Here is a 27,466-nt window from a genome sequence, read left to right on the forward strand (position 1 = left end):
CTCGCAGACCGACTAATAAGCGTTAAATTTCAAGCTCACATATAGAACTCACACCGGGGTCTCACATCCCCTCGAAAATCGAGTCCGACATAACATCCACACGCTTCGCGCAGACTTTTTCCGCCGCCGATTTCCCCGTTCGCACATCAGCAAAAAACGACTCTTTTGCGGCCGGCCAAGTTCCGGCAAGCATCGCGCCGTCACACGGACTATGATTTTTTTCTTCCTCGCTCTCTCAGTTTCGCTCCTCCGCTATCTGCACTGACCCAGATTTATCGCACCGATGTTTCCTGTGGGAATTTCGCCATATAAATTCGTACCCGAGCGCAGGAACGCGCCAGTACATGTAACGCGAGAAGGGCAAGCGCTTCCGGATTGAATTTTGAATATACTTGCACGTTATAAGCGAAGGTGACGATGATCGGGCTGTGAGTTTTCTCGTTAGCGTTTCAATATGTTGCGAGAACTGTTCCTTGCGAGCTTTTTCGCGGGGGTGATTCTGCTCGTTACTGCCGAGGACGTCGATTTATTAGCGCAAAAGTATGACACACATCAGATTATTTTTTTATGTATAAATGATAAATAGTACTTTTTCAATTTACTATTTTGTTTTTAGCGCTGATTTTGAAGCGAACGACGAGCCGTACGTGAAGACTAACAGGAGATACAAACCGTCGTACAAGACAGTGAAAAAGTTTAGTAGTACTAATAGCAAAGAGGCGAAACACAGCGGTGGAAAGGATATCACGTACGCTGGGGGATGTCTCTCTCGACCTACTGTTCCTGTAAACGGAAACCTAAGCTGTTCCTCTGACGGGTAGGAATTAAAAATATACATAAATATAAGCACAAGATAATTTACCAATGCAATTTCGTTCTGCTTGTTCAGAGGTTGCCGAGCAGCTTGCGCTTTGGGCTACAGATTTCCCAATGGAGAACACGAGCTTGCGATTGTGTGCCACGCAGCGCAATGGAAAATTCAAGGAGCCGAGTACAGTGCTGTTCCCCACTGCGAACGTAAGTTTAATACTATGTATAGCTTCAAAAAGCTCAATTATAGAAATAGACACTCGTGATCGATTTATCGTCGCAAATATAACTTCTCTAACCAGTTTATTTTTCGATGATTACTTTCAGCGATCTGCCTTCCGGAATGCCAAAATAACGGGATCTGCGAGGCCCCGAATAAATGTTTCTGCGCGGAGAACTTTTCTGGACCGCAGTGCCAATTCGAGAACAATCCCTGTTTGAATCCGCCGCCTATGATTCGTAACGCCCAGAGTAAATGCAATTCCAAGTGAGACATGCAAATTTTTATTATTATTTTAAGATAAAAAGCACAGGAGTTGTTAAAGCATTTTTTTCGTTATTCTGCAGGAGATGCACGATTACTTGCTACGAGCACTTTGCCTTCCCCGATGGATCGTCCGTGGCTAACATGGCCTGCAAGGAGGGGAACTGGGTACCAACAGGACATCGGGGTTGGACCTCCGTACCCGATTGCAAAGGTAATTGCATATTTTTTCAAATTTGTTTGTTTAACTTAGGTATATTGACGTAATAATATTTGATTACAGCCGTTTGCGATCCACCGTGTAAGAACGGAGGTATCTGTCTACCTCTCAACACCTGCCAGTGTCCGCAGGATTACCGAGGACCGCAGTGTCAATATCGTAAGTGCATCATACGCATTATATATAAGCATTAAAATCGTAATACTTATTTTTAAAAAAATTGATCGCAGGCTCAGATACCTGCACAGGCTCGAAGCTGGGCTTCAACGGCGGCTTCGAGTGCGGCACCAAAGACGAGAACTCGTACTCCTGTCGACTGAGCTGTCCCGACAACGTAGACTTTGAGTTCCCTCCAGCAGCGGAGTACGTCTGTCGTTACGACAGCGGCGGTAAATTCGAGCCTCAACCTATTCCCCAGTGTCAGCCACCTGAAGGCTCGAGACTCGTTTCGGTCGAACACTCGTCGTTCTATACGGTGACCAACCATACCTGGAACATCCAAGGCACCAGCAGTTTCCAGGCCAACTCGGCGGCATCGGCGCTAAATCACTTTGGCTATTCTGAGAGTACTCACGGTAGCAGTGGCATCGAGATCATCAAAACCGGGGGAGGAAGCGAGAGTGGAAGCGGGATGATCAGCGGAGGAATACAAGAAAACAGAGCTACTGTTGGACATAACGAGATGCAGAGGGTCGAGAGAATTCCCGAAGCTGGAAGCTGCTTTGCTTGGGCTGGGGTGCACTACAAGACGTTCGATGGACTGATTTACAGTTTTCGTAAGGACAGATGATCTGAACAAAAAGTAAAGTTTTAGCATTGAAAGATAAACTGTAAACAAATTATTTTCTCCCGCAGAAAGCAGCTGCGCTTACACCCTCCTAAAAGACACCCGAGACGGTCTCTTTACGATCACTGGACAAATCGACCCATCCTGTCGCAAGTCAAACATCACCAGCTCCTTCGACTGTCCCCTCGTCATCCGCATCTACATCCAGGGTAAGGAGTACAGTCTCTCTCGAAATTACGTCACGGGTATGCCAGAATTCCGAAGTACAAAGAAGGTCATGCCGATTCCGTCGCAATTGGCGCACTTGAGAGTAGAAGCGGCTCACGCCGGACAGTTTCTGGTGGTATCGCTCGACGCCGTCGGTCTCAAGATCAAATGGGACGGCAGCAAAATGGTACAGCTTGAGGCTGCTCAGTCGCTCTGGAAGAGAACGGACGGCTTGTGCGGTAATATGAACGGAGATAAGGAGGATGATTTCGGTGAGGCAAACAAGAGCATTTTGAGCCTGGCGAGCAAGTGGAGGGTCGAGGATATTGGTGGTTTGTATTTTTCTAGATTAAATTTTTCAGCTATCCAATAGGATATTCAATCTATTTTTTTTTATACAGAAAAGTGCGAGGAATACCCGTCCCACGATAACCCCTGCTCCACGGATCCTGAACTCGAACGCACTGCCAGCGAGTTCTGTGAAAAACTGTTGCTCGATCCGCGCTTCAAGCATTGCGACAAGTACGTTGATTTCGCTGAAATCAAGGCTACCTGCCAACGAGACTACTGTTCCTGCGGTGCCAACGACAGGAGACATTGTTCCTGCGACACTGTGGCTGTTTATGTGAGGCAGTGCGTGCACAAGGGTCAGATATCCGTTCAGGGCTGGAGAGATATCGCCACTTGCCGTGAGTTGATTTTTTCGATCCAGAACATGCATGAATATGATTTGACACAAATTAAAAAATCTAATCGTACAACAGCGATGCCGTGTAAGAATGGCAAGATCTACAACTCGTGTGGTCCACGTATTCAAGCCTCCTGCGGTGCGTCGGAACAACTCAGTGAACATACCATTGATTCTTCCAATTGCGAGGAGGGTTGCTTCTGTCCCGTGAACACTGTATTACACGAGGGTCGTTGCATCTCCCCGGAAGAGTGTCCCTGTCGACTTCGTGGTAAATCGTTTGCACCGGGTTCCGTCGTGCCCAAGGACTGCAACACCTGCGTTTGTATGAAGGGCCAATGGACATGCACTGAGAGCAAGTGCGGAGCCAGATGTTCCGCCGTGGGAGATCCTCATTACACGACCTTTGACGGCAAGCGATATGATTTCATGGGCAAATGCTCGTACTATCTGGTCAAGGCTGATAACTATAGTGTAGAGGCGGAGAATGCTGCCTGCACTAGTGCTATTTCCGAGGTTTGTGCTACGTACTTTTGAATTTTATCTTACTTAGGAAAAATAAATATAGATATATGAAAATTTCGGCCAGTTCTAAAACTAATATTGTCATACCGCGCAGATGATGGGATTCACGCGAACATTCCAAGACGGAGAGCCGTCCTGCACTAAAGCCGTGACGATTCGCATCAACGACGTGGCCATAAAGCTCAAGCAAAACCACGAGATACTAGTGAACGGCGAGGACGTAACTAAGCTTCCTATGTTGGCTGGCGGTGCTAGAGTCCGAATCGTTAGCAGTATTTTCCTCGGCGTTGAGCTACCGAACGGACTTGAAGTTCTCTGGGACGGAGTTTCCCGTGTCTACGTCAATGCTCCCGCTCATTTCCGAGGTAAGTTCGTTATTGCTGAAGTTACAGAGAATTTTTAAATTGAACGGAATTTTTCATTAATTCTAGGCCAAACAAAGGGTCTGTGCGGTACTTTCACTTCCAATCAGAAGGACGATTTCCTCACACCCGACGGAGATGTAGAACAATCCGTGGTGCCCTTTGCCAACAAGTGGAAGACGAGCGAGCAGTGCGAAGACGTGAAAAAAGAGTCTGACCACCCTTGTGACCTAAATCCCCAGAAGCGAGCTGCTGCTGAGAAGTACTGTTCAGCTTTGAAGAAAGAGTTCTTCCTTGGTACGACATATTTTTTATCTTGCAAGTATTAGCTTAAATCGAATCCATAATCATTTTTATAATTGTTGGCAGGTTGTCACTGGCACGTGGACCCTGAACCGTTCTACAAGGACTGTCTGTACGACATGTGCGCCTGCGAAGCAACTGTCGAGAGTTGTCTTTGTCCGACTCTCGCCGGATATGCCAAGGACTGCGCGCAAATCGGAGTGATCATACCCTGGCGCCAGCAGGTACAGGAGTGTCAGCTTCACTGTCCCGGAGATCAAGAGTACCAGATGTGCGGTAGCAGTTGCACGAGATCTTGCGCTGACATTTCTTTCCACAACGAGTGCAAAGAGGAGTGTGTAGAGGGCTGCAACTGTCCTAAAGGTTTCACCCTCGACGTCAACGGCGACTGCATCCCCATCGGTCAGTGTCCCTGTAGCTACGGTGGACTGGAGTTCTTAGCAGGTTACAGAGAAGTCAGACCTGGAACCAAAGGTTTGGAGCTTTGCACCTGTGCAGGTGGCATTTGGAACTGCCAGATAGCAACGCCCGACGAGATTCACCAGTACCCGACGATCGCGAATCTGAAAAACATGTGTAGTGCCACGAGACACCAAGAAGTCACGACCTGCGAGCCCGCAGAGCCGCGTACTTGTCGCAACATGCATCAACCTATTTCCCAGAGTCCTGCTATCTGCAGACCTGGCTGTGTCTGTAAGCCTGGTTATGTGCTCGACCTGCCCAGCGGCGAGTGTGTCAAGCAGAGCGAATGTCCTTGTTATCACGGTGGACAGAGCTATAAGGAGGGCGCAGTCATGCAGGAAGAGTGCAATACATGCAAGTGCAGCGCTGGAAAGTGGAACTGCACCAACATCGTATGCCCAGGTTAGTTGGTCGATGCCAAGTTAGGTAAGGCATATACGTATAACTATATTCGATTCGCTTTTGCAGGTATCTGTTCGGTATGGGGCGACTCCCACTACAAGACCTTCGACGATCGGCAATTCGATTTCCAAGGCGCCTGTGACTACGTTATGGCCAAGGGTAAACTCAGCGATACCGAGTCCTTTGACGTTTCGGTTCGCAGCGTCGCTTGCGGTACCACCGGAATCACTTGCTCGAAATCGATTACGCTCACTGTTGGCAAGACCGGCAATGGCGTCAATCAGGAAAGCGTTACTCTTACACGCGGCAAGAGCCTCAGCGCTGAGAATTTCAAAGGCCTAGGTAAGATATCGAATTTATTTAGAATCATCGTTAATTAATTCAAGGCTATTTAAAAAACGTCAATATTTTCAAAACTAGGCCGCATAGCCATGCGACGAGCTGGTCTCTTCGTTTTCCTGGACGTGCCGGATCTAGGACTCGTGATACAGTGGGACGAGGGTACCCGCGTCTATGTGCGCCTGGACGTCAAGTGGAAAGGCCGCACAAAGGGTCTCTGCGGTGACTTCGACGACGACGCCGAGAACGATTTCAAGACACCATCGGGTGGTGTGTCCGAGGCTTCGGCCGGTCTCTTTGCCGATTCCTGGAAGATGAGCGAACTATGCGCCGAGACCACCGACCAGCAGACGGACACTTGCGCCAAGCATCCGGAGCGCAAGCTCTGGGCTACGCAACGCTGTCGGGTTATGAAATCTTCTTTGTTCGAACCGTGTCACTCGGAAGTTCCTCCTGAAGCATATATCGAGAGGTGTGTCCTGGACGCCTGCGGCTGCGACGATGGAGGCGACTGCGAGTGTCTCTGCACGGCGATCGCTGCTTATGCGCAGGAATGCAATGCTCGGGGTGTACCGATTCAGGTAGGTGCCAGAAAGCTTCTGTTACTTTATGTCTTACCAAACACTGACCTGTTCTACTTCGACCTCACAGTGGCGCAGTCAGAAGCTCTGTCCAATTCAGTGCGACGAGACTTGCTCGAACTACTCTCCCTGCGTTTCGACATGTCCACGTGAGACCTGTGACAACTTAGCGACGCGCGGAGACTCTCTTCATCTTTGCGACCAGGACACCTGCGTCGAGGGCTGTCTACCCAAGCCTTGTCCTGAGGGTCAAATCTACTTGAATGGATCTTACTCCGAGTGTGTGCCGAAAGCCGACTGTCGCATTCTCTGTAGTGTCATTGATGGCGTTAAGTATTACGAAGGCGACAAGCTTGGAGGAGACGAGTGCCATTCGTGCTTCTGCAGTAGAGGAAAGATCGTCTGCAAGGGAGAGCCTTGCGCTAAGACCACGATTGCGACGACAACGACTACGACTATGGCGCCTACAGTCACGAAACCTTCTTCGGAATTGGGGTACATTTGCAGATGATACGATTCGTTAAAATAACAAATTTTAAAGAATATTAAAAATTGAATATATTTGGTTCGAGTAGAGAGCAGACAAAGCAGTGCAAGAGCGGTTGGACGAGCTGGTTCAACAGGGATTTGCCGAAGAACGACGGTTTTCGCAGTGACATTGAAAACATACCAACGTTGATCGAACTACTAGAGATCGAAGGATCTCCGGCTTGCGAGAAGGATCGTATGGTAGACATTCAGTGCCGAACCGTCGATGGCCAAGTATCGTATAAAGACGTCGGCATCAACGTCGAGTGCAGCCTAGAAAACGGTCTTCTCTGTCTGCCCTCTAAAAAGCCCAAGCAGACTTGTCCCGACTTCGAAATCCGCGTCCTCTGTCGTTGCGAAAGTGCCCCGATAGTCGTACCACCGACTCCTTCCGCTGATCTCTGTCAGCTGACTGAGCCTTACAGAGCCGTTGCCGACAACTGCTTCGACTTCTTACAGTGTAGTGTTGGTCTGAATGGCAACGAATGGGTCCAAAAAACCTGCGGTCCCGGTACCATGTTCAACGAGAACCTTCAGGTCTGTGACTGGCCAGCTAATGTGGCCGTCGTCAGACCGGAATGCGGTGAAAATAAGAAGAGGAAACTGGTGCATCGTGAGTTTATTTTCAATTGGATAATTCAGTAGTGATAAACTCGTATAAGTAGATCAATCCTTTTTAGTCAGACATCATTTTTAGAATTTTACAAAACCCTACAACTTGTTCACAGACCAATGCAAGGACGGCGAGCACTGGAGCGAATGCGCGATCCAGTGCAGCAAAACCTGTTCGTACTACAACCACATTCTGACCAAAGACGGCGTCTGCAACAAGACAGTAGACTGCGTGCCCGGTTGCGTACCGGACGACAGAGTGGATTGCGCCTCGAGTAATTACTTTTGGAGGGACCGACACACGTGCGTCGATCGATCGGGCTGTATTTGCAAAGGAGACGATGGTGAGCCGATAACGCCCGGTTTTATGGTCAAGGTATCAGAGTGCAAGAGTTGCCAGTGTATCAATGATTATTACACGTGCGACGAGTCGGCCTGTGAGACTAACAGCGTGGAGACTGTAAACTACAATGTCACCATGACGAACGTTACACAGTTAGTTGAAAATATTATTACTATTTAGAGCATGTCCTATTTTATAACATTTAATTTGATATAATGAATTTTTAAATAGAACAAAACAAGAAATAAAAACCATCATAGTACCGAGCACCGCCTCACCACCCGCCGAGTGTCCACCGGAGAACTACATTTGGTTGGTCGAAAGCTCGCCTTTCGAGACAACTTACGTGGCTTCGAGCTTTGAGAACAGCTTCGTAACGCCCGATTCAGCTCGTCTACGACGCATGAATACCTTCATCACCTGGAGTCCGACTACCAATGACGAGCAGCAGTGGGTCGAAATCCACCTGGCTCACCCTACTCCCATCTACGGAGTTATAGTCGGCGGTGATGCCTTCGATGACAAGTTTGTCACCAGTTACCACGTACTTTTCTCCGAGGATGGTAACGTCTTCTCTTACATCACCGATCAGAGAGGCGATACCAGCATGCCTAAGGTGTTAAGCGGACCAGTGGATGGTTCCACTCCTGTCAGACAGATTTTCCATCCTCCGATAGAAGCTAAGGTCGTCAGGATAAATCCAATTACCTGGCACAAGGGCATCGCTATGCAGGTCGAACTCGTTGGTTGTGGAAAGAACATGGTGACGACAACCACTGCTGCGCCTGTGCTTACCACACCCCTCATTACGGAAAGCATCGTTCAGCCAAGTGAGTTTGTCTTTTAAAAGTTTAATCATTTTAATTTAGTGTCAGATCGAATAAACATATTTCTACTAATATTTTCGTATCAGTGTGCGACGATCCGATGGGCTACGACAGCTACTTAATGTCTGACATGCAAGTTTTTGTCTCCTCGGCGTTTTCCAACTTCGTACCGAACATGCGAATCTCGTCTACTGAAATCTGGCGCCCACTGCTGGACAACCCGGACCAATTCGTACAGATCGACTTCCTGGAGCCGCGAAACCTTACGGGCGTCGCCACTATGGGTGGCTACGATAGCTGGGTAACCGCCTACAAAATCTATTACGGTAACGACGGCAAGATTTGGAATCCAGTGCTAGACGAGTTTGGTGCTGAAAAGGTCTTCCTTGGTAACGTCGACGATTTCCATATCAAGATCAACTACTTTGACAAACCCATCGGTGCGAGATTGATGAGAATCGTACCTATTAAATGGCATCGACACATTGGTCTCAAGTTCGAAATTCACGGTTGCTTCCTCCCATATCGTAAGTATATGGTTTACGTTGACCTTAAGAGTATCAAAGAATGTACTTATGAAATTTCATACTAAAAATGCCTATTACAGCACCTATCGCACTACCTCCTCCAGTATTCCCACCACCACCACCACCACCGAAACCCTCGGAATGCAACGTTTGTACCGGAGTCGCTGTTCAAGGAGAAAACACGTGCATGTGTGAAGGATCTTTGTGGTGGGACGGTCGATTCTGTGTCACCAGGCAGGAGTGTCCTTGCGTAGGAGAACACGGATTGTAAGTCATATTCCTCATAAATTAATCCTATACGAAAAAACAAACATCTGATACCCGATGATTTTTGTACAGGTACCCCGTAGGCTCAGGGTACGAGACTCCAGACTGTCAGCACTGCCTCTGCGCTTTGAATGGCGTACCGGTCTGTCAACCCAAGATCTGTCCACCTTGTAACGTACCCGGTGAGCGACCTGTCGTCACAGAGCTCTGCGGTTGCATTTGTCTGCCCTGTCCAGCTGGTACAAGACTCTGCCCAACGAGTCTCACTTGCATCGACGAGAGCAAGTGGTGCAACGGTGTCCTGGACTGCCCGGATGATGAGGAAAACTGCGTTGCTGTTTCGGTTTCCGCTAACACTAACGTTGTCAAGCAGACCATCATCAGTAAGTATAGTTTCTTTGTGGAGTGTAGTAAAATATTTTGGTGATATTGAGAGATTAATGCATCCATTGTGATTGGCGCGTATTGCAGAAATCCAGTGCCAGACTAGCTGTCCACCTGGTTATACAATGGAGAACGATAACTCTGTAGAATCAAATTACGACTCGGTCGGCTCTTACGCGAACTTCAACTTCTCAATGGAGAAGACCGAATCTATCAAGACCTCTTTCACAAAGCAAATAATCAAGTAAGTAGATGGATAATTTTACAAATGTGCCAAGTATGCGATTCCGTGTTCTTAAGGATCGTTTCTACTCCCTATCAGAGTAAAGGTACCACCGCCTGCGAAGACCTTCCAGAGTCGTATGGGCGGCGAAGAAGATCAAATGTGCCCGAAAATCCTGTGTCGACCCAACATCGAGAAATCGAACTATCTCGAATCTACGTGTGAGAAGATCGAGTGTCCTTCGGGCTTCCAACCCAAACATGACCAATCCAAGAGCTATCGCAAGACAACCATCTGCGATAACACCTGCGTACCTATTCCGCCTAAAGAAAGAGTCTGTAACGTCATTGGCAGAACATTTACTACTTTCGACAATCTTGAGTATAAATACGACGTATGCAATCACATTCTAGCGAGAGATCGTGATGACAACAGATGGTACATTATCGGTAAGTTTAAAGCGGAAAATAAAGTCATTCGCAAACTCTAACGATATGATTAACCAACTGTTCTAGTTGAGAAGGTATGCAAAGACCAAAACCTATCGTGTCTAAAGACCCTCGTGGTGAAATTCGACGAACACATGGTCGCACTCCATCCGGACATGTACGTCGTGGTCGACGGCAGTATGTACAGCGCGAGTGAAGTTAAGCATCTCGGGGATAAAAATCCTTGGATGAAGCTGTCGCGAGTTGGTAACGCTCTGCGAATTGAATCCCGCCACTATCCAGTCTGGGCGATGCTTGAATCGGACGGCACTATTAAAATCGGCGCCTCCGAAGTACTCGCCGGACACGTGGATGGATTGTGCGGATTTTTGGATGGTCTGGCTGCTAACGATCAGCAAACTCCTGAGGGAAATATGGCCAAGAGCACGAAAGACTTTGGTGACAGCTGGAAAGTACTGGACAGTGCCGAGTGCAAATTGAAGGTAAGCAGATAACATAAGATAAGAGCTCGTTGTTGTAGTACACTGTAATATAATCAAATATTTTCGACAACCCTTAGGTCTGCCCAAAAGAGGCCCAAGAAGCTGCTTGGAAAATGTGCACTTTGGTACGTGACGCCTCCTTCGGTGCTTGCGACAAAGCCTTGAACAGGGAGCGATTCGTATCGAGTTGTCTCGAAAACAGTTGCGCCTGTTTGAGCAGTGGTAATGCGACCGACCAAGAATGCCGCTGCCGTGCTTTGTCCGCGTTTGTTGCTGAATGTCTTGCGGCGGATAAAAACGTAGACTTGTCGAGTTGGAGATCGGTACACGACTGTCCTGCTGTTTGTGATGCTCCGTTTGTACACAAGGACTGCTTTAGGTACGCTTAAATCTTGTCTGACTAAATCCAAGCATTTCCACTGATATTTGTGACATCTATTTATTGTTTTGATTCAAACGTAAAAATAATTTCCAGGAACAAATGCGAGATGAGCTGCGAAAATCTGCAGCAGCTAGATCCATGCCCGGTTATGGATGGACTATGTATACCAGGTTGTTTCTGCCCTGACGGTTTCGTGCGTAATGGTGACACCTGCATACCACCCACTGAATGCCGTGACTGCGTTTGCAATGGCCTCGGCAACTCTAAATATGTCACCTTTGACAAGAGCAACCTGCTCTTCGATGGAAACTGCACTTACGTGCTCTCCAGAGATGTTCTCAAGATATCGGATGGAGAAAATAAGAATCATGCATATCAGGTTAGACTTAGTTTGAATCATTTTGGATGTCCGAATATTTTCGAATATTCATATTAAATGAATTTTCTTCACAGGTCTTAGTTAGCAATGGAGCTTGCACCGAAGGAATCTGCACTGAAGTTATCACAGTAATGTACCAGTCTCATATTGTCCAAATAAGAAAAGGAAAATCTCAGCTTGTGAGTATTGTTGACGAAGAACAAATCAACAAGTATCCCCACAAGACATCTTGGATAAAACTTGAAGAAACTCAAAACGGAGACATAAATCTACTCATCCCTGCGATTCAATTGGAGCTCATCAGTTTCAAACATAATTTTGCATTCATGCTCCGACTGCCTTCGCACACTTTCGGAGGAGATATGGAAGGTCTTTGCGGTAACTGCAATGGCAAGCAGGAAGACGACCTCAAAAAGCACGATGGAGAGGTAATTACGAATTTGCCCAAACCATATTTTCCTTTATTTTTCTCTTGACAGTACATTTTCAAAATAAAATATCCATATTTTTCAGTTTACAAAGGATGCGCAGGAATTTGGCAATAGCTGGCTCGTAAAGAAACTTCCGGCATCCCTGAACTTGAATCAAGAGCACTGCTCAGGTCCAACGAAGAGGCGCGACAATGAATGTCAAGAAAAGCCATCGGCTAACGAGTACTGCGAACAGCTACTTCAGGACGAAGCATTTAGACGATGCCACGGTCTCGTTGACCCACTACCCTACTACATGGCCTGTAAGGATACACTTTGCAACGGCGGCACTGATGGTTGCGCCAACTTTGAGGCCTACGCAAGGATGTGCTCGGTTGCTGGTATTTGTGTCGACTGGAGAACTGACTCGCTTTGTCCCTTCCATTGCCCGACTCGTAAGTGTTCTGTATGATTTAATCTTTATTTTATAGAAGAATTACTGACTTGTTACAAATTTTTTCCAAAATTAGATCTGCTCTACCGGGCATGCGAGTCAGGCTGTCCTGAAACCTGCGAAAATCTCAACGGCGAAAAACAGGAGAAGTGCACTGCATCTCAGATTGAGGGCTGCTTCTGCCCATCGGATCAGATCCTTCGCAATGGTACCTGCATTCACAAACGCAATTGCTTCGTCTGCGACGTCGAAGGACACGTTGACGGTGACGTCTGGCAGCTCAACAAGTGCACCGAGTGTACCTGTCAAAAGCGACTGATGAAGTGCCAAGAGACGAGTTGTCCGGCTGTCCAGACCGTTTGCGATGAAAACTCAAACGCGGTTGTTGTGCCTGGTACCGAGAACGATTGCTGTCCTAAATATCTGTGCGGTAAGTTACATACTGTTTCACGTTAAGCGTGGGTTTTCGAGTCCTAAATATGATTTGATTATTTTTTAGTACCAAACCCAACGGAAGCACCGGCGTGTGTCGAAACTCAGCAACCCGAGTGTGGCTACGCGCAAACACTAAAGACCACAATTGACAAAAACGGATGTCAGAAATTCATATGCCGTGAGTATTTTTTATATTCAATAGAATTTGTCAAGTATCGATCACGATTTCTATTTCGATTCATCCTATTTTCCAGAATGTGTACCCGAAAGTGAGTGTCCAATATTGGACGGCATAGATATCAGAGGCAAAGACTCTGGAATATTAGAGCCAGGATTCGTCACGATAACGAACACTTCCGGCTGTTGTCCTAGAAACGAAAAAATCTGTCAACCTGAAACCTGTCCACCAACTAATTCTTGCCAGAAATATTCTGTGCCGATTGTCAAAGTAGATCCCAACGCGTGTTGCCCCAAAATCGATTGCGGTAAGTTTTGATCTACTCATTACTTGAAAAATATTAATTCATTAACAAATTTCATTGATTCATATATATATATTTTCCACTTTTGATTCGATAGAGCCACCTAAGGATCTCTGCCTTTACTACATGGACTCAAGCAACGGGCTCGAGTTCTTAGACAACCTCATAGCGAAGGACATTGGCGAGACGTGGGAAGACGGAAAGTGCAAGACGTGCACCTGCGAACTTCGAGATGGAATACCGACGCCAAACTGTGTTACTAAAGAGTGTCTTGGTAATATTGAGGAACATCCCGACTTCCGTGACTTTGTACTCGAGCGAGTTCCCGTGGATAACGCTTGTTGTCCTCTTATCAAACGTGTGGCTTGCAAGCACAATGCCCATGTCTACCAGGTTTGTTTTTTTCCTCATTCTTTCGTTTTTTTTTTTTTTTTTTTGAACAAGTAATTAATCTTAAAGTAACGCTATCCTGTCTTTTGAACAGCCTGGCCAAACATGGAATCCAGATCCGAAGGACATCTGCGTAACGACCGAGTGCGCAACTGAATCGGACGGTCTCGAATCTGTACTGACACGGAAGACAATCGTCCAGGAATGTCCAATAACTTGCGAATTCGGTTACGAATACAGACCATCGTCCGATCGAAGCATCACTTGCTGCGGCGAGTGTGTTCCGATCGCCTGCGTCTACGAAGGTGAACTTAAGTACATAGGAGAGACCTGGCAGTCAGAAGATTACTGTTGGACAAGGTCGTGCATAGCTGAGAACGGATCGGTACGTACTCTCTGCGAGATACTTTTTATAAATTGATACTTAGATATAAGTGTATAGAATTGACTCGTGACGTTCTTATTTTAAAGCTTCGCGTGCAAGTGTCAAAGGAAAACTGTGAGATTGTCGACCCGTCGGAGGAAGACAACTACAAGTTAGACTATCAGAAGGTGTTGGGCAAATGCTGTCCCAACATCGTGAGAACGGCTTGCTTGAGTGATGGCAAGTATTACCAACCGGGACAAAACTGGCAATCGTCGGACGACGCTTGTGATATCGAGTCTTGTATATTTACACCAGAGGGAAGGATCGTCAAACAGAAAGCGTCTCAAACTTGCAACAAAGACTGCGCAAAGGTAAAATATTCTTCGAAATTGAAATTTGCAGCAAGCCTTATATCGAAACATCAATGGATAACGAATGCGTTTATTGCTCTTAGGGATGGGAGTATCAAGAACCAGAGTTTGGAACTTGCTGTGGAGAGTGCAAACAGGTTTACTGCGTTGTAGACGACCTTCTGTATGAACCAGGCACAACCTGGTATTCCGATGACAATTGCACAGCTTTCTCGTGTAGTCAAAAGAACGATTATCTGTTCATAAGTAAAAGCACGCCAGTTTGTCCAGAACTAAATTGCGAACCAGAATTGATGTACGATGATGGTTGTTGCAAGAAATGTAACATCACAAGTGAAAACAAAGTTGAACGTAAGTACGAAAAAGTTTTCAATCGAAAATTGATCGATGATTTCCATTAACTTGCTTTTAACGATTTTTTTTTTTGCAGAAGCCTGCGCCGCGGAAGTTTTCGACTTTGAAAAGACTATTGGTATACTTGTAGAGAAGAAAGGATCTCACGGCATTTGCAAGAATTTAAAACCTATCGTCGGTTTAACAGAGTGCCATGGACACTGTAACTCTTCGACGCACTTTAACATAAGTAAGCAAATTTGACCATAATTTGTTTATGTTTGTGACATTATAGTCAAGTTTAAAACTATTAATCGCCTGTTTCAGAAACTTGGGAACAAGTGGTAGATTGTACCTGTTGCAAACCAGTGGATTACAGAAAGATAAACGTGGAATTAACGTGCGAAGATGGAAAGAAATTCAAAAAGATTCTTACTGTACCTTCTGTGTGCATGTGTGAAGGTTGTGCATCCGACAATTCTGAAGACATGAAGAGGTTGCATTCATTTTACGATGTCAAAGGCCACAGGAAACATGGATTGAATTCCATTAATAATCGTTAGGCTAACCGCGATCGCCAATTCCAAGTATATGTGTAAATATTTTACTTAAGCTAAGTTTTCTTTTGTATTTATGTAACTATAAATTTTTACCAATAATGAAAATGTATATTTTTTAAATTATTAAATTTATATTTAATAAATACATGACCAACAGGTTTCTTTGTATAACAAAATGTCACCGTGTTAAAGAATACCTAACACTCTTTGAGACCACAGACAGGTGCATTTGGTAACACAATCCACAGAAGACAGCACCAGTTTTTCACTTTTTCAGTTTAAAAAAGTTTTAAACAACCTGTCACAATCACTGTGTATGCTTCTTTTTAACAATGTCCACCAAATATCGATAGCGGGCTTGGCACTCCTCCTAAAAAAAATATTTATTTTCGGTCGTTATGATTCACGTGCTTTTCCAACGAATATATGACTCATCTACTTAACATATGGGATATACCAACCTTCGTTTTGCCTTCAATGCAGGCAGCTATCTTATCCCATCTGTCTGCAGAGCCTCCTTTCGGGTATTTTAACAGCGCAGCCTCAAGTGCTTTCTGTTGCTCCTGACTCCATTCAGCCATAGTCTCAACGACTTCTGCACGAGTTTTTACTTTCTTCGGTATTTCTTCAACCGGAACCTCTTCTGCTGGCTGAGCAGGTTTCAGACCTTCATCTTTCACCTATGCATTGAAAAAACTTTTGTCCTACTTTCTTCACCTCAAACGCTACGTATCGACTGTACTTTTAACTCTACGAACCTTTTTAGCCATGTGCGTGACTTCGTTGACGGTCCGATTCATCATTTCGGCGATTTTTTCCCAGCGATCGGGAGTACCGCCAGGGAACTTTTTGACGAGCCTTATCAGCTCGAGAATGTCGTCATCGGTCCACAGACCACCGCCCGTGGGTTTAGATTTCTCTTGGTGGTTCGCCGTTTCGTTGAACTTTTTGTAGTTTTCTCGAACAGGCCTCTCGTTGCGCTCGCCGCGCTCCTGCGGCGTGAAACCCTGCCGCCGTCTTCTTGGTCCGCGGGGTACTGGCTCCGGTTCCGGTTCCTCTTCTTGAGCGCTGTTAAAAATTGCTTTATGAGTAAACTGTAAGAGTCACCAGCCTGAACAGCTCATGACGTTAAATGAAATTGTTCTCCTATGCTTCTGTTATGCTAACTAATAATTCGCGTCAAATGTGTTTTTTGAGTGAGTATATCAGAATGGTCTGAGCTGTTTAAATAGCAAAATAAGCAAGCAGTGCATGCTTTCTACAAACTAACAGAGCTTCTTCTTCCTCCTGCTTTTTCCTTTGCTTTCGCTCTTCTAAAATTCTATGTATACTACGAATGGCGGACGGAATACCAACAATGGAGGCGTAAGTCCACTTTGGCAACTGAAATGGAAGTGTGTTCCACATGCTGGGTGTAGGAATCTTCTCTAAGATTTCCGCTAAATCCGGAACATCCATTTTACCTTTTCGATTCTTCTTCTGCAATTTTTGCAGCTTACTACCCAGCACTTGTTCCTTAAACAGAAACCTGATGAGTAAGGATGGTCTTTTGTGGATAAGAATCATCACAGTAATTATTAAACTTACATATGTGTATCTTTTTTCAAAGTATGCTGCCCATGAAACTAAATACTGTCCAATTGTTATAACTATAAAAAGAATGATGCTGAGCTCCAGCAAGCCCATTTTCCGCACATGGCGGTAATAATACACAGCTGACCGCCAATTTGGCAGTCCATTGACAAGAACATTGTCATAGTGTTCTCTTTTCTTTGAATCCTTAAGGACATCATAAACTGATACTAACTGTAAGGGATATCAAAATTTAAATATTTTCGCATTTCATGTATAAAAAAATGAACTGGAAATTTCAATTACATTTCTAAATTGCACTTCCGCATCCTCAGCGCTGTTTTTGTCTGGATGAAGCACCAGGGATAATTTACGAAAGGCTTTCTTGATTTCCGAAGAATTGGCATTCTGAAATAAAAAATTATGTGTGACAGTAGATGAAAGATAGTTGCAACAATATAATATAGCAATACCATATGAGCAGCAACATATAATTAGACTTGATAAGATCAATCAATACCAAGTACACTCTCTATATACAATTATTGCATGTCACACTTTTCAAGTCAGAAAAACTTTTATATTTTATGAAAAAACACATCAAATTTTAAATTTGAATAATCATTATATTTAAAATAAAGATGAATTCGATTGTGGTTAAGTAAAACGAGTAAATGAATTGTAAACATGAATGAATATTACAGGTTTCAATATAGCAAATAGTTCAAATGGTGGCCATATGTTTCACTCTGGCACAACGCAGGCTCAATCACTTAATCATCAGCATCCCGCAGAGTCAAAGCCAAAGATACATCAAATGACAATGCACACTAAATCCGGACGCCAACAAAACCCTCAACCATCCCAATATGACTTTAAAAGAGAAAAAACTGCATGTGAAGAGACACTCAGCTAAACAACAGCGCTCAACAATCAACCAACCCTCGATATAGCTGACATGCGGTCAAGTGGACTCTGAACAATGCCCAACCACCTGTTTTGAATACTCAACAAGTTTTCACTCCCAAAATCTTCTGCAACCCTCCTAACACTTCCTCCCTCCCAAAAAGGGCACTCCAAAAATCCCAGCAGAAACAAAACACCACGTCACGCAGAATACACATACCTGGGGCACGCCGAGCAACTCGTAGAAGTTCTTGTTGACCTCCTCGACGACGTCGAAAACCTCGAGCTCCTCATTGTCCCAGGCGACAACGGAACTGACGCCGAGCAGAAGCAGCAGCCAGACACTCGCCGCGGATAACCTCATTTTCTTCCTGTCCTGGTGTGCGGCGCCGCGACTGGCATAGCCGCACCAACAACTCCTGATGCTCGCGAGACAACTGCTTCTCGCACACTGCGTATACTCAGCTATACGACGGAGCACGGAGCGGAGCGACTATCCCTTTTTCTCTTGAACGGCGCGGCGAGACGATTCAGGCGACCATCGCGACACTCGAGGAGAGAGTTGCTTGCGGTTAGGAAGCCGCTTGAAAGAGCAACAAATGCCGCCACGCGAGCAGCTGGGCCGATGACCACATTTTGATCGCGATGATGGCCTTTAAGCAGTGCTGCCAATTTCGTACGGTGACGGTGTTTGAGTTGAGTGTGTGCAATGTGCATACTTGAAATTAAATCGAAGTAGTACTTAAGTTGCATCAACGGATGTCGGATATGGACATTGCTGTGTGAGTATTTGGTCGTTTAGTAAGTATATCTATATTTTGAATAATACGTTTATAAATCTTGAGAGATTTTACAGATTTCTTCGCTTTTCAAGTCAATTGAAACTTTTAGTATACGTTATTGCAATTAGTAAGATGGGTTCAATAGTAATACAGAATTATATATAGTTTCGTATGGGCAGTAGGTATTTCATGAAATTCCAATGAGTCAGTCACCTCGTGTGTAAATAATCGTAAACAATCAATATTTTTCAATGTATAGGTTATGTTGTGAGTTCGGATGTTAAGTAGATAAGTGCAGTGAACGGTCAGACGGCCCTTCGATATAGGTATCAAAGTGGTCAGAACAGGGCGTCTCGATTAAGACGAGCACTACATATATGAATTATTATTCGAGTGCAGACTTTAAGCCGGATTACTATAAATGAAAAAAATTCAAAATAATATAAAAGCAACGAAATAAACTTAAAATAATCTCCCTCCCAAACCGAGGAAACCCCCCCCCCCCACCCGCTAAAAGCATCAACACAACGTATAAGATCGTGGCAAAAGGGAGGGGGGGGGGTCGAAAGCTCCGTCGTTGAGAAAGCAAAGTCGCGAGTCGCGCGCGAGCGTGCAGATGATGCCGCGGCTCCGGAGCGCAGCCCGACTCGCCTTGTCGCTCGCCTGCCTCGTTCTCTCCCAAGCTGTCCAAGTAAGCTTATTCACATCTCTTGCTCTCTCTCTCTCTCTCTCCACAAGCTCACACAGCCATTGTTATGTGCCACTTATATCGCTCATCTATCCATACCGTAAAGTATGTGTCGTCGTCATTGCATCGAGTGTATAATTCGCACATGCACCTGTCTCTCGAGGGGGAACTCTCTCCCACCACACGTATAACCGCGGGATATCCTACATACCTATATAATATAGCGACTTGTGTTATAACAGCGTGGTGGGGACGATCAATAGCTGATGTGCAGCGGGGTAGAGGTAGAAAACTCCGAGCGGGGGTAGTTTACGTATCCAACCCTCTATGCGTGTGTGTACGTAAGCTCGGGGGGTATTTTTAGAGAGCGGTTGAGCTTTTAGGTACAGGTATATAGCGCGCAAGCTCCGAAGCGCGGTAAACTCGTCGAAGGATTTTTTTTTATAATGTTATGTAGTCGAAAGCTTGGGGGTAGGGGGTCAAGACGCAATTGCAGCTAATCTTTCACCGAGTCGAGTGCTTTATTCGAATTTCAGCCCTCGCACTGTACAGGAACTGCATCGGCGTTTCGTTTTCAAAAAAAGCGTATTCGACGACGAGCAACCCTCCCCACACGTACAATACCCGCTCCCAGCCTCGGGGGGTATCCTACCCTCGCTTACACCCCCCCCCCACACACACACACACGCACACACACACACAAAGGGAGAGGCAGAGAGCGCGCGCGTGGTCGTCGGCGTCTCTCTGGTGCATTGCGTGCGTCAGTCAGTCGTCCTCCTCTCCTTCTTCTTCTCTCCTCGATCTCGGCTATACATAGGCAGCTGTATACCTACGCTGTCGTCGCATCTTTCTCTCCGTGTATATCATGTTGCGGCGGTGAGAACAACATTGGCGGCGGCTGTATAGACAACGGCGGCAACATGGAGATCGACATGGAGTTCGAGCAGAACGTACGTCCTCTCTCTGCCAAGATAGATTGATACGTACATACACCTATACGTGAAGTACACACACACACACACACACACGCATCAGTTTCTGTCTCGTTTTCTGCATATAGCTATAATTCTCTCTCTCTCTCTCTCTGTGCGCTAGCTGTGCTATAGTATGTAGAGGTGTATACTCGTGTGCGTGAGAGAGAGAGAGAGGCGCGATTGATTTTTCGCCGAAGACGAGTGTGTTTTCTTTTTCGGAATAGAGGCTCGACGCTGTAGTGCGATTATCATCCGCGGATGGAGTGGCTCGAGGCTACCGAGGGACAGATGTGGCTGAGGGCTGATCTGAGGGTTGATGCCGACGACGAGGTAGTTCATATACTACTGCGGTACTCTAGGGGCTGGTTTTTATTTTAGATTTTTTGAGAAGATGTGTGTGTGTATGCGTGAGTGTAAAGAAAACAAAAATACGATATCGTCCTTTTCTCGAAATGCACAATCGTGGCTCACCCCTTACTCGAGATTTCGCGTACAACACGCATTTTGAGACTTTTATAACGTTATGTAATACGTCTTACATTGCATAACTCTCATCAGTGTGTCTCTGTGTGTGGGATAGGCTTATTAATTATCAACACAAATATATACACTTTATAATATCCACTATATTAATTTGCCGTAATTGTCTTTTCTTTTAAGGTCTCGGCGAAGCTCTGCGATGGAGGTCACGTGTAAGTATCCTTTACGACGTGAACTTTTTTTACTGGGAAAGATACCGGAAGAAGCGATCCGCATGTATACACCTATACAATATAGATATGAGAGAGTGAGAGCTGCGCGAGATCAATTTTACGGCCGTGTAAACAAACGCGTTTACGATTGAGCGGATAACACGCGATTGAGCATAGAGAAACTTAGAATTATTGCAATCTGAAATATATACTCGTTCACAGATGCACATTTCCAAAGGAATGCTGCAGCCTGGGTTGCTGCAGTTACTCGACCTTTCCTCAGATCGGCAACTCCGTCACGGAAATGTTCAAGTTTCTCTTCTGGTACTACTGGTACCTGTGGTACGTATCGCATACAGTCATATAGCATAAACGTACGTAGAAATAGCTACTGTATATATATATATATATATAAGCTTATTGATTCCGGAACGTTATCTGGTTTCAGGATCGCAGTGTTCGCCGGTCTGATAATCGCGGCGGCTTGCGGATGTTGGCTCTGCCGCAGGAGGCACGCGAACATGATGGAGGACGGAACGATTTCCGATCGAGCCTCAACCGGCTCCTGCTACCTTCCGCCGCACTACAGCCGATGCAGCTCGATAGTCCAGGCTATGCCGCCGCCCTATAATGAGGTTCGAGTGTGCGCCTTTTTTTGCTGTACAGTTTTTCTTCCGCTGCAGCTGTATTATTTATAAAGGACGGGAATTATCGATATTGGCATTTTTACAACACACGGACTGTGCGGAAAAAGATGACGTATTGATCCATGTTTTTACGTCCAGCCCGCGCCGCAATTTAATGAATCTTACTTCTTTCCTTCTTGGCATCGTCGACTTTAGAACAAAAATTAACAAAAAATTCCGCACACAGGTGACGGCGAAACCGGACCTGTACCCCCTGGTGATCGGCTACGACGACGGTTTCGGCAAAGGAGCCTCGGGTCTGGTGATGCGATACTTCAGGTCGCTGTCCCACGCCAGTACCCTCGACTCGCTCAGCTCGAGTTTCATGTGCAACGTCGTCAACGAGGCCAACACCATCATCCCACCGCCCTACTCCTGCAACAACAGCGTCGACGAGCTGTCGACCGTCGGTGCTGGTTCTGGGGCAGCAGCATTGGTGAGCTTTTTCTTTAATTCCGACGTCTGACCATTTTCGAACTGCTCTACTCGAGCCTTTTGTTCCCGACGTTCTATACGTGCTAGAGCTTTGTTTTCGCGGTAATTACGTGACATATGTTTGACTTCCTTTCGAGACAATAGGATGAAGCATCGGTTCAATTATCGAGCTTCGGAGCTTTTTATAATTGAAGGCTCAAGCTGACGTATCTGCGCTTTTGTTAGGGCGGAGGTGCCGTCGGAGGAGCCCGAGAACGACCAACAAACTTTGGTGAGGGCTCGCTTGCGTCGTTGGCGAACCATCGAACCACCTCGGACGTGTCGAGCTTGGCGGCGCAGTCGCCGCTGTCCCCGCCGAGGGCTACCAGCCCTACGATAGAGGTCAGTATTTTGATATGTTTTAGATACTCTACAATTTTTTCGTACAGTCGAAGAATTTTGTATTATGTTATACTTTTTTTCATACAATTCAGTCAGTTTAATAAAGGGTGAATAAAAAAATTGACTGGTTGCGTTCATTTTTGCAGATGACATTAATGGAAACACAAATATTTTTTACACTTTGAATCATCCATCATACCTCTCAATGCGCGATAGTTTTCAAAGAGTTATTTCGATATCTTTTTCTCTCGCTCATTACAATATACCGATTAACGAACGTATAAAGTGTTTTCAACTACATGTGTATAATATACGTTGTAATTGTGCTTTCAAACAACATCACACACAAAAGATTCCGTCAGAGTCGGTACGTCGTATATTATATGTGAAATTAATTTCGCTTATTGTCGAAGGTGTAATTGCTTGGAGCGGCGTATTTACTTCGCAGTAGTTAAATGGTTCGTAAATACCGTCGACTCGCTAATTAAACGGCTATGAAAGTAGCGTAATACGAGCCCCAGCTTAAATTACAGCCCACCCCGTATTATAGCCTCTCTTATCGTGTTGATAATTAGTCTTACCACGCATACCTGTGCATATACGATATCGTCAGCGTTATGTTGCCTCCCCGCACTTTCTCCTCAACACAACAACGTAACGCAGTGTAATAATCCGTAAAAAGCTCCAATATTATAAATCTCAATAATAGACAGTAGTTACGACCCACGGTTGGTCAGACGTTCCTCTATTTCACTTCCCAATAAGCCCGGCTATAAAGTAAAGACCAAGGTATCTCTCAACGACAATAAAATTAATCAACCTTCGCCTTCCAGCTTCGCGAGCTGCTGGACAAGATCCAGCAACTGCCCCAGCTCCCGGCATCCCAGCAAAACCGGCCGCAGGCGTTGTTCTCCCTCGGCCTGGGCCATCGCTCGAGCAGTCCTCCAGCTGACGAGCAGCTGTTGCCCAGCTCGACGTACAGCTCGCAGGCGACCTCGAGCAGCGGCCAGCAACGAACGAAGCGTACCCGTGGCAAGACGTACGTCTCGGTGGGACCACCGCCTCAACGAAGCACCAAATCCGCGAGGTCCTGGCTATCGAGGTCCGCACCCACGACGCCGTCCGGGCCCATCAATCCTGTGGCTGCTTTCCTACCAGGCGGTCATCATCATCATCATCACCATCATCACCATCACGTAGATCCTGGCAGTAGACAGCAGGCGGTGCCGTTGCTGCTGGCCGAGCAGGACGAGAACGAACACGGTAACGGTGCGCCCGAGATCGTCTGAGTTGGTTAGTGAAGCTCAATAGGGAGAGGAAAATACAGGATTGCTTATCGACGGTTTTGTTGATTTTTCATTTGGAGTTGGCCGTTGTCGAGGATCGAGATCGTAGATCGTCTATTTTTATCGCGTTGTGTAAAAAGCTACGGTTATCGTAACGTATACTAGAGACAATAGGGTATTTTACACTTATTATTCTACCGAGTCGAATCGAGAAGGAAGAATCGCTGTTTTTTTCAGTCTATACAATACTTCCTTTTTTCTCGTGAAATCTCATTCAATGCACAAGCAAAAACGAACGCGTTACATTACGATGAGTCACATCGCCGCAACAAGCAATTCTGTTATTTTTTTTTTAAAGCCAGACTCCGTTCGGGAGCGTAAATTCGGTCCAACTTGACTCGAAATTCAAATTGTCAACGATATAAACGAAAAATAACTCACTCGCGTCCGATTTCACTGTTCGATCTCTGTTAAGAACGAATAAAAGATAAATTATAAGTATAACGAATGTCGCGCTGAATTTCTGCTCTCCGAACGTACGTTGCAGCCTATATATGCCCTGAAGGGACTTTTAATAGCCAGGACCCAGAGTTTGCTGGGGCCTTATTAGATGATTTTTCCATATTGAATTCGCCCCGAGCCGAAAATACCTCGCTGGATTTTCCTCGAATTGAGTATATATCGTATATATTGTATACATAAAATTTAGTACGTTAAGTGTTGTTTCACACCCTTCAAGATTCGAATTTTTCGCGTTTTTCGTGTCGAGTAGTTATATCGAGGGTCGTTGTTATATACTAATCGTGAACGTTAATAGTAAAGTAAACAAATTAAAACTCGATGTTGTTGAGTGTGACGATGGCGATTTTTACGAAAAGAAACACGCATCTAGCGCGAAATTTCACACGTTCTTAAGGACATAAGGATTAAAGGACATTTTTAACGATCTAGTCATCTTATTAGTTGTCCCGTTAAGTTGAATATCGTTTACATTCTTTCAACGAGGGCTAGATTAACGTGTGAGACCAAAACATGTATTAAAAAGTGCCGATTTTAGTGTAACACTTTTTGCTTTTATCGATACGGAGGCAAGAGGCGAGGAGGTCCTTTTTTAAGAAATATTTGTGTAACAAACTGTCAACATCGAAAAAACATGTAGCGTTGCCAAAATTCCACCATATAATTTTCGTGATTGTTTGTATATCAATACAACACGAATGTATGACCTGTGTCAGAAGATTTCTCGGATTTTAAATTCGGTGAATTTGCAATTCGAACGAAGCTCTCACGTCATTTCTGATCGGCCAGGATTTTTACCGATTCGATGCGTCATTTAGGCAACGAGCATAGAGAGAAAGAGAGAGAATGCTTACGACTAGAAAAAGAAGCTACCAAAGTACAGACGAAACTAAAGGTTCTTTGTGTCACTGTAAATACACACCGATGCGTCATATACATATAAATTTCTTGTGGCGATAATATGACAGAGATGAATCAACGAATAAGAGAATTGCGTTCCAAACTCGTATGCATACACAATAGGAAAGCAAGCAGAAATAAAAATGTGTAAATTGAAACGAGCGCCGTTAAAATTAACAATAGACTGAGGAGTGACGTGAACGATGCCGTGTGATTGTCCTCGCATCTTCGCGTCCCACTGCGACCGAGGCATCGAAAAAAACGAAATCGACTTTTATCATTGTAACTGTCCAGTCCGTTGTACCGCTGCCGTTCAAGGGCTCGAAATTGTTGTTTTTCATAAAAATGCACGTATAAAGCGAACGACGCAAAGTTTTCGCACGTGTAGGTCTGATTTCGTCTCGGCTGTAAGTTTTTCAGGATATTATGTAATAGGTGATACACACGCGATTGATTTGGAAAGACTTTTCTGTGAGAATTCGTTTCATCCTTGTATTGTTTGTGATAGTGAATGTCTAGCATTGCGAGTTGAATTACGGTACATTTACTTTTGCACTGTTTCGAATCGGATATGTGCGTCGCCTATGTAATAGCGAGTATATACATGTGCGCGAGGCGACCCTCTTTTTAGCCTATAGTAGCGGATTTTTCAGATCAATCTATAATTACCTCCTTCTCTCTATCTAATTCTAACTATTCAAACGAATCCGCGCGATCGTTCTATATCGTATATTCGTAATTAATCGTCGAGTTCACGATGTGCCGATGTATGTATTTATCTGCATCAGTTCCAGACAGTTTTACTCTAATTGTTAAGAAAAAATCTACTTGCTAAGAATCATCGTATTACAATAATAAGACTATATATGCATCCGTAATTAAGAGTGTAAACTATAATAATACATACAAGCTTTGGATTTTGTTACGTTTGAACTTTGTTGGGCCAACTCGCCGAGCTCACTATATTCGTTCCTATAAACAGATCAATATACGTTCAAATACACTTTATACATTCTGCATATAATTGTTCGTTAATTTGTTCAACGATATATATATATATATATATATATATATAACCGTCTGTTATACATAATACACCGTTTTTTTCAATATAATTCGTTATTTCTCTTATACAAATGTTAACTGTATATTTACAATAATTTTAAAATCGTGTAACGAGTTACATATACTAATAGGCAAACTTGTACACAAGCTTATGAATTAGGCAATAGTTAGTCAGTCGCAGGTGAGAAAGTTAACTGTTTCGATGAAGATTCTTGGCCAGTGAATTTTTTCGCGCTAATGTATAAGCATCGCAATAAGAGGGACATTTTAAGGGAAAGTTCTATTAGTCATAGAATTGTTTTATATTCGTATATATTATTAAAAAAACTAAAACTAAAAGGAAAGGCTTAAATATATCACTTTTTAAAATGCACAGAGACAACAAACACACACGTACATGTACACGCAGAGAACAACAAAAGCGAAGATGCAAGAGATACACAGCATTTCACTTGAATACCACATGCCGCAGCTACTTATAAATTATTCAATGATCGCAGTCAAACTGAAGAGACGTTCAAAGCGCCCAGCGTAATATTATCCCCCCATATGATAATGTATAACGAATCATTTGCAGGTCTAATAGATGAAATTCAAAGAAAATCGGTCCATCCAAATGAGCAGCCGTTCGAACAAAAAGTAATATATAATATACGATATACGTATAGAATAAAATACATTAAGTGTACGGGATTTGCGGGGAAGGCAACAGGCGAAAACTAGCGACAGAAAATTATATACAGAATATTGTAACTTTACGGGTTTTTAAAATCGTATGTGTACATCGTGAATATTATTCAATTTTCAACTTAAAAAACACTAACACAGAGACCGAAAGACGAGGTTGTATACACGATCGTCGATGATTTTACGCGTGTAATTTTGACGATAATATAAAAAACGGATAAGAACCGATTTTACTGTAGTCACATACCATTAGGATATATTATACGACGTATATTAATGGAATATTAAAGGAAGAGGATTCGTAGGAAAAAAACTTGCATAAAAAGTACACACACACCACCAGACAACCAACAACAAAATTACAACGTCGAGCGTTCGATATTAATGGCAATGCGTGTGAAAAAGTGCATATAACATGGGGGAGAAGAACTTTCAGGCTTACGAACAGTACTAATAACTTATCTAATGCGTTATCATTGTAATAGTCGATAGTTAAGGCTCTCGTCGGCTCATCCGTC

At 44.6% G+C, this 27,466-nt stretch overlaps 3 protein-coding genes across 9 annotated transcripts; 2 read left to right on the forward strand and 1 right to left on the reverse strand.

The window, feature by feature from the left end:
• The first annotated feature begins 324 nt into the window (after positions 1 to 324).
• LOC100123045 (hemocytin) lies at positions 325 to 15,676 on the forward strand. The gene is made up of 38 exons (XM_016989402.2): positions 325 to 540; positions 617 to 817; positions 890 to 1,017; positions 1,138 to 1,297; positions 1,378 to 1,508; positions 1,578 to 1,673; positions 1,745 to 2,290; positions 2,370 to 2,840; positions 2,910 to 3,197; positions 3,273 to 3,712; positions 3,816 to 4,086; positions 4,153 to 4,380; positions 4,453 to 5,250; positions 5,317 to 5,592; positions 5,671 to 6,170; positions 6,241 to 6,665; positions 6,746 to 7,311; positions 7,427 to 7,805; positions 7,885 to 8,483; positions 8,567 to 9,007; positions 9,088 to 9,274; positions 9,347 to 9,657; positions 9,746 to 9,902; positions 9,981 to 10,330; positions 10,397 to 10,812; positions 10,890 to 11,191; positions 11,288 to 11,573; positions 11,648 to 12,001; positions 12,087 to 12,438; positions 12,514 to 12,867; positions 12,937 to 13,050; positions 13,127 to 13,357; positions 13,452 to 13,747; positions 13,839 to 14,129; positions 14,216 to 14,482; positions 14,566 to 14,833; positions 14,913 to 15,065; positions 15,143 to 15,676. Exons 1-38 carry the CDS (start codon positions 455 to 457, stop codon positions 15,376 to 15,378), a joined length of 11,955 nt encoding a protein of 3,984 aa, XP_016844891.1. The 5' UTR covers positions 325 to 454; the 3' UTR covers positions 15,379 to 15,676.
• On the reverse strand, positions 15,485 to 18,542 carry LOC100123032 (dnaJ homolog subfamily C member 1). The gene is made up of 7 exons (XM_016989396.3): positions 18,074 to 18,542; positions 17,254 to 17,355; positions 16,963 to 17,181; positions 16,646 to 16,890; positions 16,134 to 16,443; positions 15,837 to 16,055; positions 15,485 to 15,745 (listed from the first exon to the last, which is right to left on the reverse strand). Exons 1-7 carry the CDS (start codon positions 18,215 to 18,217, stop codon positions 15,683 to 15,685), a joined length of 1,302 nt encoding a protein of 433 aa, XP_016844885.1. The 5' UTR covers positions 18,218 to 18,542; the 3' UTR covers positions 15,485 to 15,682.
• LOC100680433 (SH3 and multiple ankyrin repeat domains protein 1) lies at positions 18,536 to 26,600 on the forward strand. 7 transcript variants are annotated; one of them, XM_016989398.2, is made up of 9 exons: positions 19,352 to 20,273; positions 20,522 to 20,627; positions 20,958 to 20,989; positions 21,212 to 21,331; positions 21,438 to 21,624; positions 21,863 to 22,111; positions 22,336 to 22,491; positions 22,844 to 22,858; positions 23,325 to 26,600. In XM_016989398.2, exons 2-9 carry the CDS (start codon positions 20,556 to 20,558, stop codon positions 23,778 to 23,780), a joined length of 1,287 nt encoding a protein of 428 aa, XP_016844887.1. In that variant the 5' UTR covers positions 19,352 to 20,273; positions 20,522 to 20,555; the 3' UTR covers positions 23,781 to 26,600. The 7 variants fall into 7 exon arrangements, with proteins under 7 accessions (XP_008217145.2, XP_031788129.1, XP_032456619.1 ...); XM_008218923.3 differs by lacking the exons at positions 19,352 to 20,273; positions 20,522 to 20,627 and adding an exon at positions 18,536 to 18,635; XM_031932269.1 differs by lacking the exons at positions 19,352 to 20,273; positions 20,522 to 20,627 and adding an exon at positions 18,560 to 18,654.
• Positions 26,601 to 27,466: the final 866 nt, after the last annotated feature.

Source organism: Nasonia vitripennis, chromosome 5 (genome assembly GCF_009193385.2).
Source record: "Nasonia vitripennis strain AsymCx chromosome 5, Nvit_psr_1.1, whole genome shotgun sequence".
NCBI lineage: Eukaryota > Metazoa > Arthropoda > Insecta > Hymenoptera > Pteromalidae > Nasonia > Nasonia vitripennis.

What these genes read in the sequence shown, in the direction of transcription:
- LOC100123045 (XM_016989402.2), top strand. Translation starts at nt 455, where the DNA reads ATGTTGCGAGAACTGTTCCTTGCGAGCTTTTTCGCGGGGGTGATTCTG. An exon ending in GTACACAAGGACTGCTTTAG is followed by an intron (nt 11,192 to 11,287) that starts GTACGCTTAAAT and finishes AATAATTTCCAG; the next exon opens with GAACAAATGCGAGATGAGCT. An exon ending in ACAATGCCCATGTCTACCAG is followed by an intron (nt 13,748 to 13,838) that starts GTTTGTTTTTTT and finishes TCTTTTGAACAG; the next exon opens with CCTGGCCAAACATGGAATCC.
- LOC100123032 (XM_016989396.3), bottom strand. Translation starts at nt 18,217, where the DNA reads ATGAGGTTATCCGCGGCGAGTGTCTGGCTGCTGCTTCTGCTCGGCGTC. An exon ending in AGTTGCTCGGCGTGCCCCAG is followed by an intron (nt 17,356 to 18,073) that starts GTATGTGTATTC and finishes TTTTTATTTCAG; the next exon opens with AATGCCAATTCTTCGGAAAT. An exon ending in TTGAAAAAAGATACACATAT is followed by an intron (nt 16,891 to 16,962) that starts GTAAGTTTAATA and finishes TTTCTGTTTAAG; the next exon opens with GAACAAGTGCTGGGTAGTAA.
- LOC100680433 (XM_016989397.2), top strand. Translation starts at nt 19,252, where the DNA reads ATGATGCCGCGGCTCCGGAGCGCAGCCCGACTCGCCTTGTCGCTCGCC. An exon ending in TGGTACTACTGGTACCTGTG is followed by an intron (nt 21,332 to 21,437) that starts GTACGTATCGCA and finishes ATCTGGTTTCAG; the next exon opens with GATCGCAGTGTTCGCCGGTC. An exon ending in TGCCGCCGCCCTATAATGAG is followed by an intron (nt 21,625 to 21,862) that starts GTTCGAGTGTGC and finishes TTCCGCACACAG; the next exon opens with GTGACGGCGAAACCGGACCT.